We start from the raw sequence: 16,567 nt of genomic DNA, 5'->3' as shown, positions 1-16,567 counted from the left end.
TATATGTGATTAATATGAATTTATAAAAAATAAAATTTTCATTTTTATTTATTATATTAACTAATTTTGACTCAAATAAAATCGCTTCCACGTGCAACACATGTACACTTTTTATTAATATGGATTTTATGAGCTGTTTTTTTCTTTATCTATTGGTTTTTCTTACATACTGAACACATTTGAAAAAGGAAAAAAAGATAAATTTAATTTATATGAAAAAGAATTAATTATGTTTAGAGTTTTTTATAAGGGGAAATCGGAGATAAATCCTCATTCTGAAACAAATTTTAATGTTTTGTTTGCACTCCCTGACAATAGAATTTTATATAATTATAATTTTAAAAATGATATAATAATTTTAACAAAAAGAAAATAAAACCGCCGGTCTAGCACATGAAATGGAAAAGGAACTTAACACAAAGTGAAAAATAAAATATTAGTCTCTAGAGATTTAAAAGGTTACGTGCATGACTGATCCATCCATATCATGAATTAATCTATGGCAAAAATTTGTCTGAGATAGTCTCACGGGTCGTATTTTGTGAGACAGATATCTTATTTGGGTCATCAATGAAAAAACAATACTTTTTTTAAAGAGATTGTGTTGAATAATATTTTAAATAAAAGAGTCCAACTTTTTTTTCATTTCTAAATAATATTTTAATGAATATTGGAATTAAGTTATTTTTAAAATAATAATACTATTTATTTTTAGTAATATTTGTTGTAAAATTTTAAAAATATTAGAAAGATATTGAAATATTAAAAATAAAAAAAAATGAGTAAGTGGACAGTGGGACCCATAAATAATGAAAGTTGAAATTAAATGAATGCGAGTGTGTGTTAATAATGGGGAAGTGTTAATGTAATGAATATGTGGCTCGTGGACCCCATCATTTTTGATGAGATGGAGAGTTATTAACATGGATTAATTCCGATGGATGCGGATGCCCTAAGGAACTCAAATAATATGGACTAGAAATTTTTTCACGACTAAGTCTGAAATTTGACTTTTCGAATTTCGGATTATTAATTATAAATTAAATTCAAAACCTATGTTCTTCTAGTAATTAATTAATTACAAGTAAATTAAATGTTGTGTTTTGGTGGTGGAAAAAAGAGGTGTTTAATTTATTGTTTGAATTTTGATCAATATCCAAAACAAATTAATTACTCAAACTCATCTTTGTATACGTTTGACTGATTTATTCAAGATGCGTGTAGGATGAATCTATCAATCTTGACGAATTCTATTTCACACGTAATTAAATAAATCAATGGACTTGCAATTTATAGTATATATTAACCGCGTTGATTAATATAAATGAAGTCTATATAAACAAAATCTTGTGCCTATCAACAAATTTCACATTCATTGAATCTAGGTTATAATTAATTCTTTCGATATATTTTTTCAAAATGAATTATCACGATGCAAAAGCTCAACCACCACCGTCAGCACCACCAAGTTACGACCAACCACCACCGGTGATGGGAATACCAGTCCAATCTCCAAGTAGCTATCCATTTCTAGATAACATCCAACCGATGGGGAGTTCACCGTCACCGCTAAACGCCCACGGCAGCGGTATTCCTGGGCAATGGTCCACCGGTCTATGTGACTGCTGCTCCGATGTTAATAGTTGTAAGTTATCATTTAATTTTGATATGTAACAAATTAGTAGAAGGATTCGTGAATTATTTAATAGTAATTATGGATATATTTATGTTTCAGGTTGCATGACATGTTGGTGTCCATGTATAACATTTGGACAGGTTGCTGAGATTGTAGACAAAGGATCCCCTAGTAAGTAAAAGAAACTAATTAAATTATTTAAGGACAAACTTTGTTAGTATTTCTAAATAAATTAGAATTATTCAGTTATCATTGTATAAATTTTATAGTGGGAATTAAATATCAAGTTGCAATATATATAAATCTCTTCCCCCGAGTTTAGGCTGTGGAATGAGTGGAGGGCTATATGGTCTCATTGGCTTTGCGACGGGATGTTGCTGCATATACTCGTGCTTCTATCGGTCCAAGTTGAGAAAGCAGTATTTGCTGCCGGAGAGCCCATGCAACGATTTCCTCGTACACTGCTGCTGTGAGTCGTGCGCGCTGTGTCAAGAATATCGTGAGCTTCAACATCGTGGATTCGACATGTCTCTGGGTAACTTATTTCAAATTTTTTGTGTGTACATATTTTTTTTATTCATAACAACGGACAAAAATCTAGTCGAGAATGACGAAAATAATATATTGTGAAAAAGCGTATAAAAATTTTGAATTATTTTAGTGATTTAAATTTCAATCATTTTGGATATTTTGATGAAATTTATACAAATTAATTAAAAAATTTGTTTAAGAACGCACTGGATCCGTGTCTTATTATTAATTTTACTTGTTGATATTGTTTACAGGATGGCATGGAAATGTTGAGAAACAGAGCCAAGGAATGGCAATGACGGCCCCCTCTGTTGGAGGAATGGGTAGATAATTAAGTTGGAAACAATTATTTCTTTTTATTACATTTTATTGTAAAACAATAAATTTATAAATACCATCTTTCCATTTAAAGATTTTTTTTTTGGAAAAAAGAAATTAATTATCTTTTCTACTCTAATTTCTTGTCCGTCCTACATTATTAATTTTTTTTTTTTAAAAAAATCCTCCATCAAACATGAATTGAAAAGTAAAGAATTTCCGATCCCCGATAGACAAACTTTCAAAAGAGAGAGAAATTTGAGAGGGAAAAAGCAGCTTTAGCCATTGATTTATTATGATTATTATTTTGCCCGTGATTGTCGTTGCTTTTGTCTCCCCCCACACCTCTCTCCTCGTGCTTCTTGATTTTCTTTTCGCGTAATGTAAATATAAAATTCCATTTTTTTAAAAAAATACACACATATGCGATATTAAATATTTGATTAATTTGAGATTCACATACGATCTTTTCAATTAAAAAAACATCGTTTTTAGTATTTTTCAGATTCAATAGGTTATGCAAGGGAGAATTGGTACTTCTACAAATATCCGAGTTGACAGAGAACATGAATGTTTAACTAATGTTTTATCGGACGAACATGCCACACATAATTTACCAGTGTAATCACATAGAAGAAAACGATAATAAATTTTATCATCGTAAAAAAAAAAAAAACTGAAATCATCAATGAACAATATTTCCCGCAATTAAATCATAGTTTTCGGCTCCAAACGCCATACCCAATAACCTTGTCTCCACAATACATTAAGAATCATCCACAACTACAAATATACTCACCTAATCAATACCATACTATGGAATTTCGCCTTATTGTTAAATCGAAGGCTAACGCTCCTGTGAAATTTAAATCGAGCTAGTAGCTAAAACCCAATCACACATTAATGGAAGTTTCAACTTTAAATTTGAAAACTCACAAGATTTTAAGCTTAAAATTAAATATTGCTAGAGTTTCTTGAGCTTAGAAAAGGAATATAAAAACAAATCTTAAAAGTGCCTCGAGAGCCATGATATTAGTCTTCCAACCTATGCCCGGCTCCCACCCACCCGCAAGCTATTTTTTTTTTTTTTTTTGTTAGTGTCGCTGATATCTGTTATTTTTTGGAAAGTAAATAATTTTCGTGCTAACGTGATAGTCAACAAACTACGAACTAAGTTGGTCGAGTAAATTATATCAATAAACTATGTTTGAATTCGTTAAAAAAAAATTATTGATAAGAAATTAATCACAGAAAAATAGGTAAATCACACTGATAAATTTTGTGCAAACTCGTTCAAAAAAATTATCGATAAGATGAATTGAAGCGAACTGTTGATTATTTGTCTAATCACTCACATGTTCCACCCATTGGGAGCACAAGCAGACACTTTTATTTTGCCATACATCACAAGGTACATGTATAAAACCACAATAAATGAAGAAAGCACAGTGAGTGAGATGTGAGATGTGAGATGTGAGATGTGAGATGTGAGATGGAGGGAGCAGAGGTGGAATTAGAAAGAAGAAGCAGATTCTTGAACAGTTTGATTCAGAAGAAAAAAGGCATTGATCAGAAACAGCAAAATGCGTGCATGAATATACGCATGAGGGCTTCGGACATGCCCATATCTTTGCAAAATCACGCCTTTAAAACAGCAAGAAATAATCTTGAATCCATGCCTTCAGGAAAGCCTGATAGTAAACACCTCGCCCTTGCGCTCAAGAAGGTGATGATACACTTCTCTTTTCCTTGCTGATGCGTTAAAAATGGATGCCATCAATTTTTTAAGATTATTTTCCTTTTTGGAGCAAAGGGAGTTTGATAAAATTCCCCTGTCGGCTTTCTTAATTAAGGCCTCTTCCAAAGGAGCTAGCTAGTGTTGTGTATTGTTGACAGTTTTACGTTGTATAGGAATCGTTTCTTGAATTAATGGAATTTGTTACTGGTATCTGTTTGTTCGTTTTCCGTTGGTTTCTTGATCCATATAGTTATGGAATCAATTTTCTTGAACACAAAAAATTGATGAAAATATAGTTCAATTAACGCACAGATGAAGTGGGTTTACGTTTTTGAGTCAAAATTAATTTTCGAGCACGAATAGTTAGTCCCTAATTATTGTTCAATTTCTCACCCTTTTTTTTCAGCCTCCGTCCTTCTTTGGCACGTGAAATTCCTGTAATCAGACCAATATCTAATCGATTGAAGAAGTAATAATATGAAAACATTAATCTTGCAAGTTCTACCCTTTAAGTCTGTGATGGCACCCCAGAAATAAACTTCATCTATCTTGAATTTTTTGAACATCAATCGAGCTGTCTTATGCTTAATTCACGCGACAAGCTAGCTTACATAATGAGCTTGTGCGGGTTTGCAGGATTTTGACTCTACATATGGTCCAGCTTGGCATTGCATCGTTGGAACGAGCTTTGGTTCATATGTGACACATTCCTTGGGAGGATTTTTGTATTTCTCAATAGATAAATTCTATGTTCTTCTCTTCAAGACTGCTGTGGAGCCTTTGGATATCGATGCACGAAGATGAATTGTTCATTCCCGATTCGTTTTTTTTACGATTCTTGAAACTTGAGAATCATACAGATTGATACATGATGTCTTCCATGGAAGAAACGAATTTGCATCATGATTTTTTGTTTAGTAATTGGCATATTAATCTTGTATTCGGTCGAGATTTTGCTAATGGAGATGCTTGTGTTGAATATTAGCATCAAGCTCCTCCTGTAGGGGCATTGTTCTCATTTGCTCTAAACAGATTGAAGGGTACTTATGTCACTTCGACCAAGAAAATGAAGGGTCTGATTTTCTAGTTACTAATGGATAAGACAAGTTTAATATGCCGCCATACTCCCATCCACAATCGCTACATCCCATATAAATCTATGAAACTTCCACAACAATACCTTGTGTTCAACTTCTTACATCCCTTGTCATCCTCGTTCTGTTCCTAATACTTGTGGAATCAAATCTTTGAATTCAACCCCTAACAAATTTCCATTCAAGCAACCAAGAACCAAGAAATCATACGAATGGAAGAGAACAATGGACAGAGCAATTGTTTAGAACAAAGATCATCCCCCCATGAAGCAATCTTCTTTGTTTTAACTTATCTTCCTCTGTTTGAACTTTTGTCCATGTCCCAAGTCTGCAGATCACTTGGAGATGCCATAAACAACGACATATTACCATGGATGCAACTCGTTGTGGACCGGCCTTTGAATTTTCGTATTTCAGATGACATTCTTATGAGAATAGCGTCGAAATCGAAAGGACAGTTGCAAGTTCTGGCTCTATTGAACTGCGTGAAGATTACAGATGATGGGTTGTTGAGGGTTGTGGCACAAAATTCTTTTATCAGCAAGGTTTAGCCTTTGGTCCGGAGTTATTTTATATGTTGTCACCATTATTGATTTCATAAGGCTCGTCTTTCTCTCATTATTTAGCTTTAATCTCAGGTCAACACATCACCGAATGCATGAAACATGAAGTGATTTTACCCAAACATAGATTTTTCAATTATTTTTCGTGTGCTATTAATTTATTTTGAAGGGATTGAATCCTTAACCTTCCCCTTCTATATTTTATATCATATGCTCCTCGTACATATATTTTTGTATCACTCCCAAGTTTATTTTTGCAGCTTTATGTACCATCCTGCACAAACTTATCAACAGAAGGAATCATCACAGCAGTAAGATTCCTCGCACAAACAAATCCCAATCTAAACTGCCTCAGAATCAATGGCATCTATGGCATCAAGAAACAAGAACTCAAAACTCTTCAAGAGCTAATCAACCCAAACCTTAAATCGAGACCAAACCAATCCAAGATCTTTTATCACAAGAAACTCCCCACCCTTTTGCACGAAGGGACTTATCATTCAATCGATGTGGAAGTATGTCCAATATGCGATGAAGTAAGAATGGTTTTCGACTGCCCTCGACTCGTCTGTGGGAAGAAATGTAGGGGATGCGATCTTTGCATTCCGAGATGCAAAGAATGTGGAATTTGCTTCAACGGTATTGATGAACTCGAAGAAGCAGCTTGTGTGGATTCTTTGTGCTTGGATTGTTGGCTCAAGCTTCCAAAATGCAGTTTTTGTAATAAGCCATATTGTAATGAACATGCTGGCTCACAGCTGACGCTTGTGGGTTCCGAAGGATTTGTTTGTGGTTCTTGCCATTCGAATTTTATCTCGTAAGGATTTGCATGTGATTCTTGCCATTCGAATTTTATCTTATAAAACTGCTGAATAAACTCTTTTATATGTTTTTTTCCATTGTTTTTTTACAAGGGTATGAACATGATACGAACTCGAATTTGGCCAAGCATAGAACATGCGAGTCTATTCTGTGATCAAGTAGCAAAGGATCGGCTACTATAATTTATTTCGACAAGAACTACAAGTGTTCAACTATCAATGCAACGTACTCCCATCATCGTTGACTTGGTTATCAAGGGAAAGATCCTACATACAATGCCATTATCGAATCTTAAATTTAAATCATATCGTTTTCGACAGAGCATAAGGAGATATCACGATCCAAATATTTATGCAAAAGCATCATCCTTAAATTTAGAGAGAGTTCAACGAGAACCTACATTACACTTGAACCAAGAGATAGTTGCATCAATCAATTTAAATGATCAACTTGAATTGTTTGCACAAATTAAGGAATCAGTTGACTTGTCATCCAACCATTTCCCACTCGATGTTGCCCACCCTTAAATTCGCGGAGTGAACAAAAACGGGTGAGCTGGAATCGTCAAATGAAGACAAAACCAACTGTTTCTGGGCATTAATTCAGTTGAACTACAAAAATACCATGACAGGATTCTAAATACCACTACAAATATACGGCACACCAGACTACAAAGCAAACGGTTATAACACGAATATAAATATTTTCTTGACGGAAATGTCGTGAATGGCAACCAGATGTCGTGGAATTGGTAGGAACAAGAGCGGTGCCATTTACAAAGGTTCCATTTCTTCCGCCGCTGCAAGAAAAAGATTGACATGTTGAGAAAAAACTCAGTAGAAGCCTATTACATTTGGCATTTCTTTGGAGGAAGAATCATTTTATACCTTCCCGTATAAATGCAAGAGCCATGGCCTGCACCAGAAAACATATACAAAAAATCAGTGTCAATAGTAACTAACTAACGGGAATTTATTCGTGTTTTATCAATATAATATGTCGAAGTTTAACATGAGAAAAAGTTTTGGTCGCATACTTGGATCAGTGGTAGAGATGACGGCTACTCCATTGAAGTTACATGTTCCATCAGTCATAGCCATTCTGTGATAATACGCATTGAAAGCATATGATGCATGCCCCACAACTGTATCTGGTTCATAGCATGGTTGCCCTTGCACAAGAATAGAGCAATCAACTTTTCCAGGACCACAAGCCCAATCTAACGCTGCCTGTATCATCTTCGGATCAGCACCTTCCTTTGCAACACAAAATGTCTGATTCGTAGTATCATTAGCCAAAACTGTTCCCGAACCGGTCAAGTGGAGAATATAAACAGGAACCCCATTTCCATTGAAGAGCCCCCAGTTTTTCTCCGAAATTGGCCCAGCTCGAAGATCTTCATTGTAAAGTTCATAAATGTACGAGCTAACTGCAATCCCAGGATGCTTTGGGGTACCCGTCGAGTTAAGAACATGTCTGATGAGGTTACTGTTGTAAGTATTGGCATTTTCGAGAGTGGCGTCTGGCTCAGAAGAGTCGCCTTTGGAAGGCCAACCAGTTTCAGTCACTACAATTGGGATGTTCGTAAAGTTTTGATAAGACATTGCAAAATATGCTGCATCAACAACTGCATCAAAGACATTGGTGTAATGTAAAAGTGTGTTAGGATCTACGGCTTCCTTGGTAGGAGAAAGAGGACGAAACAGAGCATAATCCAATGGAATCACACCATTGGATTGCATGTAATCATAATATGGATAAACATTAAGCATAAGATACGATCCTGAGGACTGTAGAAACTTCAGCAATGGGACCATGACAGGGTCCCAGCTACGGTTAAAGAAAGCTTGGGAGGGAGGAAATGAGTCGAGGATTATAGAAGAAGAATGTGGAGTAGAAACTTTGATTTGGGAATCAAGATTAGAGGCTACAAGTGCAGAGTAGATAAATTTAATGGCAGAGACTAGGATTGGAGCTGCATTTGGTAGTGTGGAAAGGACTTCAGATCCAACAGCTATTCCAGTGATATTGGTGGCAGGGACATGTGCAAGAACATTGCGAGAAACCCAATTTGCTGCACTGGCGTTAGATTGGCCAATGCCTAAAAGCTCGTCATTTGGCACGGATATGGTGACCCGAATTCCAGTGTTCGCAAGTGCCAGTAGCATGGCTCGGTCAGCATCATAAAGCCTGATGTGGCGGATTTGCTGAACCTTCAAAAGGGCCACCACTTGAGTTGGATTTGGCATGTCAGATAGCGCTGTGCCGATATTCACGCCAATGAAAGCCCCTGAAGATAAGAAATAAAGACATAACGAACTTGGCTAGAGACAAAGACAATGGACTAAAATAATTAACCGAGGGAAGTGCTGGCGGAAAAAGGAAAAGCTAGCAGTCTCCCCATCCATAGCACAATTTTCCTGTAGTCTGAGTATATTTTTCTAAGCAAACATAAGTGGCAAATGTGATTTGACCACCATGTTTGAAAAAATCTTTATTTTTTAAGTTTCACCCCTTTAGTCGAGATATTGATTCCGTCACTGGAGGCAAGCGTGGAACCAGTTTATCTCAAATCTTGAGTTGAGCTTGAAAGTATAAGATTTGAGATGTTTCAAATGATCAGCCAATTTGAGTTGGAAAAAGTACCACAGCGTAAAATACCAAAAAAATTGCCTTGAGATGCAATATCATTAAGCAGATCATTCAAAATTCTTTTCAAAACAGATGTATATGCTATCAGTCCCATGAATAAGACCATATATTCTTTATTGTACATTAATAATATATGAAGGGAAATAGAAAATTCAAGAAAAAATTATTTTGTCAAGTAAAAAACTTTGCAAGTGTGGTAAGAATTTATTTACTAACTAAAAAATAATGATTAAAAAGACAAGATTGCAGAATCTAAGGCCAAGCCCGATGCTTAATTACAAACAAGTTTGGAAAATGGAATTACGGAAATGCAATTTTAATGACAGAACCAGTGCGCCAGAGTAGAATAACAGAGGAAGAAACAACATCCGGAAACCTATTATCCACCTCGTAATATCAACAATTATCACAGCCAACATTAAGACATAAACTAGCTGGTGCTTTATCCATGGTGTAAAATACTCGATTCAATTGATTTCTTTAACTGAATTCATCAAATAAATGACTTGTATCCTTGAGATTTTTCACGAAACTGGTCATGTCATTATCGACCAATCTTCAAACTCACATAATGTTCTCACTCCAATTGCGGGCAGTGATATACTTTTGCACAAGAAACTTCATAACCCCTAGAAAGTTCACCACACTAGGATCAAGCATGCCATCCTTTTCAGAAGGAAAAATGAAAAAAATTAACAGACTTTTGCTATGAAATTCAACAAATATCATGGGCAACATCCCAGATTGCCTCACTATTTTGATACTTCAATTATTGCCGCAGCATGTGTACAAAAAAACATACATGAAAGCACCTGCACTGCTGTACAGGAAAGAAACATCAAACATATGGACGTATCCCATGTGCATAAAATGAAATACAAATGCAGATTCATCTATCAAAATATGGAACTGCACTGTCAGCGATTTGTCACTTGCTGACATATGAGATTTTAATATATAAAAATGACAAAATGACTCCGAAACTGACATGAATAGGACCGAACTGGGAGAAATAATTCTGCTCAAATTTATTTAAAGCTATAATGCACTTTATATGTCTAAACAGAAAACAATCTGAGCTGTTTAGCAATAGAAAAAAAATTCAAATCTGACCAGGACACATTGGAGGTTTTTATTCGAGAAAAATGTCCATAGCAAAAGTAAACTTTTCCAAGAAATTCCACATGTACACATTTCTATAATTAGCAGTGCATAAATGCATAATACCCTAATAGAGTCATAAATAAACTAACTGTGGCGTAACTCCCACCAAAATCATACTAAACTAAAGTTTGTTAAATGAATACAGGACAATATTTCTCAGAACAAAAATGCCAAATGACAACCAATGACTAAGCAATAAGAGTGGCATTCAAGGATAAGCGATACGCAAAGGACAAGAGAACTAAAAAATCAGTAAAACGAAACCAAATAAAGGAAAAAAAAAACACAGTACAGTTTACGCAAGCAAGTTAAGAAAGAAAAAGCACAAACCTTCATCAGCAGAAGAAGCAGAAACCAGAAAGAGAAGAACAAGAAGCAATAAACCCATGAACCGTTTCCCAGTATTTCTTCCTCTTGAACTCCAAAAATCGAATCTTTTACCCCTATCACAAGACCCCAAAGAGAACGGCACCAAGAAAATAGCTTTAGACAAAGAAAAAGCAAGGGGGAGTGGCATGCTTTTGAGGAAGGAAATCGCAATGCCAACACCCAAGCTTGGTACACTTAATTACAGAGTAGTGAGTGTAGTGTAACAACACACATTTATTCTGAGTTTACTGTATTCGTACCATTTAGAGTATAACATTACGCACGTACACAAAAACAAGAGGAGTTAAAATACCCCAAAAAAAAAAGAGGGAGTTGGGTGTGTCAGAAATCCAACGGTCAAGATTATTTTTTTTCCTTTTCTTTATGTGTTTGGTTGATGATTCATAACATCGACGATGACGAATGAAGGTTCGGATTTGGACTGAAAAAATTATGATTTTGACCCCGTGGGGTTCCAAATATAAGCGTGACGGGTTGGAGAGTGGGAGTAAGATTTCGCGAGACAAGAGGTTGCGGGGACGTGAATAAAGATAGCTGGATTCCATTCACTTGTCATCATCTGTCATGCCCCGCAAACCAAACTAGCTCCACTTGCATGCACTCACCCTCATCAGATCATCATAATTTCATTTACCCCTTCATTTCTTCAAAATTCAAATCATTGCCCAATCCCAGAACTCCCTCTCGACCATGAAGTTATTTTTCTTAAACAATGTTCAAGCTGGCCTTTTTTCCGAATCGCTTGTTGGCCAAAAATCTGAAAGATCTAATTAATCGATATATTAATAAAAAAAATCTCTTTATTCGTATTACAATTTAGACTTGTTACCCCCGCATTGATCATCAAAATAATTGAAAACCGTGGAGTTAAATATATCGGAAGACCAAAAAAAAAGGATGATCTTTGTTTCTTAAATGGAGAAATTTGTAGAGATTACAACGGGGGAACGGCTGAATCGGGCACAAGGGGCTCAATTTGTTTGAGGAGTTCATCGCAGAGACCTGTGAACACGTTGGCTTCTGTCTCGATGGGTCTGAACTTGACAAGGACCGCAGGAACCAAATCTTCATCTTCAAGTGTAACGGTTTTCTCTCCTGCCGGCGAAAAATGTGGTATTACCCGCCGTTTAACCAAAACTGGGTGTAGCAGCTCGAATTCTAAGCTTGGTTCTTTCAGTGCAGAGCTCACAAACTAGTGTAAAAACCAAATGTCGGTAGAATAAGATAAAGTATATTACATGCAGACAACAAATAGTGCAACCACGTGTTGTTTGTTTATTAACCGAAATAAATTTGCGAAAGGCAATACCTTCATCTTACAACAACCAGACTAGATAATTTGAGGTCAAAATCATACAACATGCTCCTATTTATTTTCGTCTATAAAATCAACAGGTATTATTACAACATTAATTACAAGAATACAGTGATTTCAGATATAGGCCTGTGAGTTAATCATATCAAACTAAATTATACCCGGAAAGTTCAAACATCTCATAAAGAAATTCATGTGTAGGGAATAACAGATTCGAAAACCAAGAATTAACTTTTAGGATTCATGTATATAACACGACATTATCAGAGCACTAACCTCATACAGAGCGCCAGTAAGTTCTGATGGAGAAAAAATGGCTTGAAGTACCACTCCATCAGGAAATTGTATTCTAATGACAGTTCTCTTGTACCGTTTTTTTGCGGCTTTTGCCTGCTTTTCCCTGTATGATTTAGGGATCAAAAGCTTTGAATCTTCCAATTTCTTCTTCCGCATCTCTGCTTCCCTTTTCAATTCCAAAGCCGAAAGGTTGTAAAATGAATCAGGGAGCTCAATTTCTGCGGCTACACTCTCAGGGACAGAAAAGAACACTCGGACCTAATTACATAATAACACAGAGAACTGGTAAGAGCAGATTTCTTAAAATTGTGTGATATATTACCGGAGGACAAAGGAAGAGAAACTACCGATGCAATGTCATGCAGCCAGTTATAGAAGAATAAAGTTGGAAACATCCTAAATTTAGCTCTAAAATTAAAATTTAATAAGCACTTAAAGATTCATCCATTTCAATAATGAGAACTCTTTCCTCAAAAGCATGAATAAAAAAGAGACTAATGTCTTAATGTGACATTAATTGATGCTGCCATATGTTTGACCAGACAAGGTTTTTAATATAATCTGAACTAGGGATATTCATAGAAATATAAAGCAACCAAAACCATGCAAATGATTTTAACATAGGAAAAGCGACTTTTGATCTTTCTAATTGGTATTTAATGAAAGAAGATTCCGAACAGATGATCAAGATCCATTTAAATTAGATAGTGTCATTGATTATTCGACTAAGTATACATGCATATATTTTTGATACAATAGCATCTAATCCACCTGGTGCCACATCAATAGGTAGCATTAGGATCTTTAGAAAGCGAAATATGTTAAATACAATAACAAGCAAACATATAACTTGACACAGAAGCCAATTGAAGTTGTAGCATCTTGTTCTTGGCTACAATTCATTCAACTGATGATAATTATTAACAATATAGTGCATTTAAGTTAAATAATTCACGTTAACGTGATGTGTATGAGAGATGAGAGTTTATTTGCCATTAGCTTATTGTAACAAGACCCGTAAAATTCACTTGCTGTAAAATTCAATAATAGCAAGTGAATCTTATGATAGTAGAAAAGATGTTTTTTTCGGATAGCAGGCATCAAAATATAAGTATTTTTTTCCCGAGTCAGCAAACAAGAGAGAAAAATTTCAAAGAAAATGCAGCTCATTCGATCCCTTCAGAAGCTGCTATTCCATCCCTTCAGAAGCTTCTTCTTTCAGTTCTTACTAGGTCATCCAATAAAGTTTATCAAATGATGCTCTTAGGTATATGTATGTATCACATAATCTGCTCTTCTTTCATAGCTTCTGAGTGAAACCATACGATCCTCCTAAATGCTAAAAAGATTATGAACGATGCAACTGAAATCAAGATCTTTTCTGTTTGTCGATAAATTATCAATATCTACACGCATATACACTCCATATAACACAGAAAGGAGTGCCAACTTCTGATAAACAACAAGATAGATTTCCTTCGCTATTGCATTCTTCATCTGTCTGTACAAGTGAGCACTACCAGTAATTCCCGGGCTTGCACAGTTACGATCCTTAACAACGATCACAAAGAAAAAGACACAAAATTTCTCATGATATATGCTGTACCGAAAAGCAAAGGCAGCCGACACAATATTTTACAAAATAATTTAAGCAAATGCCATTAAAATGTGAAACATAATACGTGATGAATTGGAGTTACACCTGTCTATCGACCTTCTGCGGCTGAAGGTCTTCCTCGATCTTACCAGGAGCAGTGGATGGTAACTCCTCATCCTTCTTAGGATCAAGCAAAGATATAGCTTTCTTGACTAAACCAAGCCGATACTCGGAAGGAACTTCCATCGTAAGCCACATCTCCTCACCTTCTTCTTTCAACTCAAACCCAATGCATTCCAACAATTCAATCCCTCCCGGAACATCCCCTATTGCCTCCTTTATCTTAGGATTCCCCAACCTTATCTTCCTAAACTTTGCATTTTGCGGATCAAGCACCACATTCTTGAAAAGTCTCATCACCACCTCCATCGAACTATCCTTCGGCTTCCCAGATACATATGCACTCACACAATCGTGCAGCCGGGTTTCACCGCCCACCAATTCTTCGCCGCCGTTCACATTACTCAAATCTGAACTGCTCAAACAAGATTCAACATGAGCAGAAACCTCCTCTTCTGAGCTATACACTTTACTGCAAACAGGACATTCAAACACTTTCAAAGAATACCCGTGCGGATTCCTTCTCCCAGAAGTGATCAATGAATTAAATGGATCAAACCCATTACCATCCTTCTCGTCCCCATTCTTATTCGCCAATATTTCAGGCTTCTTATTCTCTAGTTTCTGCTCAGAACTATTGCTTACCTTTCGCGGTAAACGTTCAGAAATATTATTCGTCTTTTGAGGTAAAGCCTTGGAATTAGACAAAGATGATGATAAAACTTGATCGGGACTTGAAGAAGAGCCCAAAACTCTACCTTGGCCTTTGAATTTGCTAGAATTTGAAGATGAAAAAGGATTGTTGACTTTCTTCATCAAGCCCTTCATCTTATCTTTCACATCATCCATTCTCTTCCAATTTCCGGAATTTGAAAAGCGCAAAAAAAGAAGAAGCAAAGATTCAAACGCCGAAAACCTTGAAAACGCAGCGAAATTAAAGCTAAACAAGCGTGTGAAAGAATAGTTTATAGCTAATGAAAAAGACTACCGGAAATTAGACAAAAAATGAGTGAATTAAATGGGATTTCAATTGAGGAAATAAATTTGAAGCAGGATATTTGCAACAAGTAATACGATGAATCTAGCAAATCAGTGACACGGGTCGAGAAAAACTGGAAAAGAGATGCTGGAAATAAAGGAAAAAAATCAAAGGGAGAAAGGCCATGGAAGTTTACATGAGACGAGGGTGGCCATGGAATTAGCTGTTAGCGCGTTTAACAAACGCGATTTTCTCAACTTCTCTTGACATCAGTAATTAGTAATTATTTTTAGATATAAACTCAGTCCAGTCTATTTAACATCAATTTTAGACTATTGTATTACTTCGTGATTTATCCTGTGAGCATCGAATCATATCGTCCTAAAAAATAATAATAATTTGCAGTTTCTAGTTTTCATTCATAAATCTTGAACTTGAAAATTGCTACTTAAATGGTAGCCAACCTTCATTTCGTCTGATTCTCCGAAATTCAGTTGCTCAAAATTCGGTTGCTCAATTCCTCGCTTGACATTATTCCCAGATATGACGTTGTGTTGATAATATTTTTTGTTATCGAGCATCATTATATTTTTGAATTATTTAACATATATTATTTTTATTTTTATTTAAATAATTTTGTTCTATAATATTGTTATTTTATAAGAATGTTTAACATTGTTAAGTAATACTATTATTAGTTGATTTTATCATTTATTTCAGCTATTAACATCGTTGATTTTATTACAAATTTCTTACAACCACGTTTGAGAGAGTAATTTAAGTCATATTTTATATTATATTTGTATTATTTTTATCATACTAATATAATTATAATTTTTTTCACTTGTATTATACCAATAAGTATAATTTTGTTAAATATTATATTTTTAATATTAATCACGATATAAAAATAAAAATAAATTTGTTACACATAATAAATAAAAGTAGAAAGTGCACATGATCTATTAGATTTGATCGATACATATATTTGTGGCCTGCTAAATGTTAGCATAAAATATGGTCAGTCATATTTTATTACCTTTATTGATGACTTTTCTAAATATGTGTATGCATATTTAATGAAATACAAGTACGAAGTCTTTGAAAAGTTCAAAGAATTTAGATAGAATAGAAAAACAATTAGAAAAAAAATATTAAAACACTTCGATCTGATAAGGTGGAGAATACATAGATACTGAATTTCGAAACTAGATTCTCTCACAGTGTACCCTACCTGTCACGCCCCAGTTGAATGATGTGTAAGAACGTCATAATAGGACATTAATGGACATAGTTTGATATGTAGTTGAAGATGTACAAGCTCCTAGGTTATCCGAAATGATCTCAAGGC

The 16,567-nt window shown here is 35.1% G+C and overlaps 5 protein-coding genes across 6 annotated transcripts; 3 read left to right on the top strand and 2 right to left on the bottom strand.

Moving 5' to 3' along the window:
• Positions 1–1,387: 1,387 nt before the first annotated feature.
• Positions 1,388–2,588, top strand: LOC142554380 (protein PLANT CADMIUM RESISTANCE 2-like). Its single transcript, XM_075665046.1, has 4 exons — positions 1,388–1,645; positions 1,736–1,807; positions 1,959–2,171; positions 2,422–2,588. Exons 1-4 carry the CDS (start codon positions 1,420–1,422, stop codon positions 2,496–2,498), a joined length of 588 nt encoding a protein of 195 aa, XP_075521161.1. The 5' UTR covers positions 1,388–1,419; the 3' UTR covers positions 2,499–2,588.
• A 1,257-nt stretch (positions 2,589–3,845) lies between these two features.
• Positions 3,846–5,202, top strand: LOC142552729 (dynein light chain 1, cytoplasmic-like). The gene is made up of 2 exons (XM_075662505.1): positions 3,846–4,211; positions 4,860–5,202. Exons 1-2 carry the CDS (start codon positions 3,978–3,980, stop codon positions 5,025–5,027), a joined length of 402 nt encoding a protein of 133 aa, XP_075518620.1. The 5' UTR covers positions 3,846–3,977; the 3' UTR covers positions 5,028–5,202.
• Positions 5,203–5,523: 321 nt separating this feature from the next.
• LOC142552728 (F-box protein SKIP28-like) lies at positions 5,524–6,776 on the top strand. Its single transcript, XM_075662504.1, has 2 exons — positions 5,524–5,862; positions 6,141–6,776. The coding sequence occupies exons 1-2, from the start codon at positions 5,530–5,532 to the stop codon at positions 6,699–6,701; spliced, it is 894 nt and encodes a 297-aa protein (XP_075518619.1). The 5' UTR covers positions 5,524–5,529; the 3' UTR covers positions 6,702–6,776.
• A 474-nt stretch (positions 6,777–7,250) lies between these two features.
• LOC142552727 (glucan endo-1,3-beta-glucosidase 3-like) lies at positions 7,251–12,777 on the bottom strand. 2 transcript variants are annotated; one of them, XM_075662503.1, is made up of 5 exons: positions 12,500–12,777; positions 10,849–10,961; positions 7,739–8,992; positions 7,590–7,617; positions 7,251–7,501 (listed from the first exon to the last, which is right to left on the bottom strand). In XM_075662503.1, exons 1-5 carry the CDS (start codon positions 12,556–12,558, stop codon positions 7,348–7,350), a joined length of 1,608 nt encoding a protein of 535 aa, XP_075518618.1. In that variant the 5' UTR covers positions 12,559–12,777; the 3' UTR covers positions 7,251–7,347. The 2 variants fall into 2 exon arrangements, with proteins under 2 accessions (XP_075518618.1, XP_075518617.1); XM_075662502.1 differs by lacking the exon at positions 12,500–12,777 and having other exon boundaries at positions 10,849–11,834.
• Positions 12,778–14,216: 1,439 nt separating this feature from the next.
• Positions 14,217–15,086, bottom strand: LOC142554272 (plant UBX domain-containing protein 2-like). The gene has a single exon (XM_075664957.1). The coding sequence runs from the start codon at positions 15,084–15,086 to the stop codon at positions 14,217–14,219; it is 870 nt and encodes a 289-aa protein (XP_075521072.1).
• Between the last annotated feature and the right edge of the window lie 1,481 nt (positions 15,087–16,567).

Source organism: Primulina tabacum, chromosome 8 (assembly GCF_025594145.1).
Source record: "Primulina tabacum isolate GXHZ01 chromosome 8, ASM2559414v2, whole genome shotgun sequence".
In the NCBI taxonomy this organism is placed as follows: domain Eukaryota; kingdom Viridiplantae; phylum Streptophyta; class Magnoliopsida; order Lamiales; family Gesneriaceae; genus Primulina; species Primulina tabacum.
Note: the sequence above shows the minus strand (reverse complement) of the source record. Positions and strands in the feature narration are given on the sequence as shown.

Bases quoted from the DNA above. Each gene is read 5' to 3' on its own strand.
- LOC142552727 (XM_075662502.1), bottom strand. From the start codon at position 11,035: ATGCCACTCCCCCTTGCTTTTTCTTTGTCTAAAGCTATTTTCTTGGTG. The intron at 8,993-10,848 runs GTTTGTGCTTTT...TCTTATCTTCAG, and splicing joins TGCTTCTTCTGCTGATGAAG to GGGCTTTCATTGGCGTGAAT. The intron at 7,502-7,589 runs GTATAAAATGAT...TTTTTCTTGCAG, and splicing joins TCTTGCATTTATACGGGAAG to CGGCGGAAGAAATGGAACCT.
- LOC142554272 (XM_075664957.1), bottom strand. From the start codon at position 15,086: ATGGATGATGTGAAAGATAAGATGAAGGGCTTGATGAAGAAAGTCAAC.
- LOC142552728 (XM_075662504.1), top strand. From the start codon at position 5,530: ATGGAAGAGAACAATGGACAGAGCAATTGTTTAGAACAAAGATCATCC. The intron at 5,863-6,140 runs GTTTAGCCTTTG...TTATTTTTGCAG, and splicing joins AAAATTCTTTTATCAGCAAG to CTTTATGTACCATCCTGCAC.
- LOC142554380 (XM_075665046.1), top strand. From the start codon at position 1,420: ATGAATTATCACGATGCAAAAGCTCAACCACCACCGTCAGCACCACCA. The intron at 1,646-1,735 runs GTAAGTTATCAT...TTTATGTTTCAG, and splicing joins CTGCTCCGATGTTAATAGTT to GTTGCATGACATGTTGGTGT. The intron at 1,808-1,958 runs GTAAGTAAAAGA...CCCCGAGTTTAG, and splicing joins TGTAGACAAAGGATCCCCTA to GCTGTGGAATGAGTGGAGGG.
- LOC142552729 (XM_075662505.1), top strand. From the start codon at position 3,978: ATGGAGGGAGCAGAGGTGGAATTAGAAAGAAGAAGCAGATTCTTGAAC. The intron at 4,212-4,859 runs GTGATGATACAC...GCGGGTTTGCAG, and splicing joins TCGCCCTTGCGCTCAAGAAG to GATTTTGACTCTACATATGG.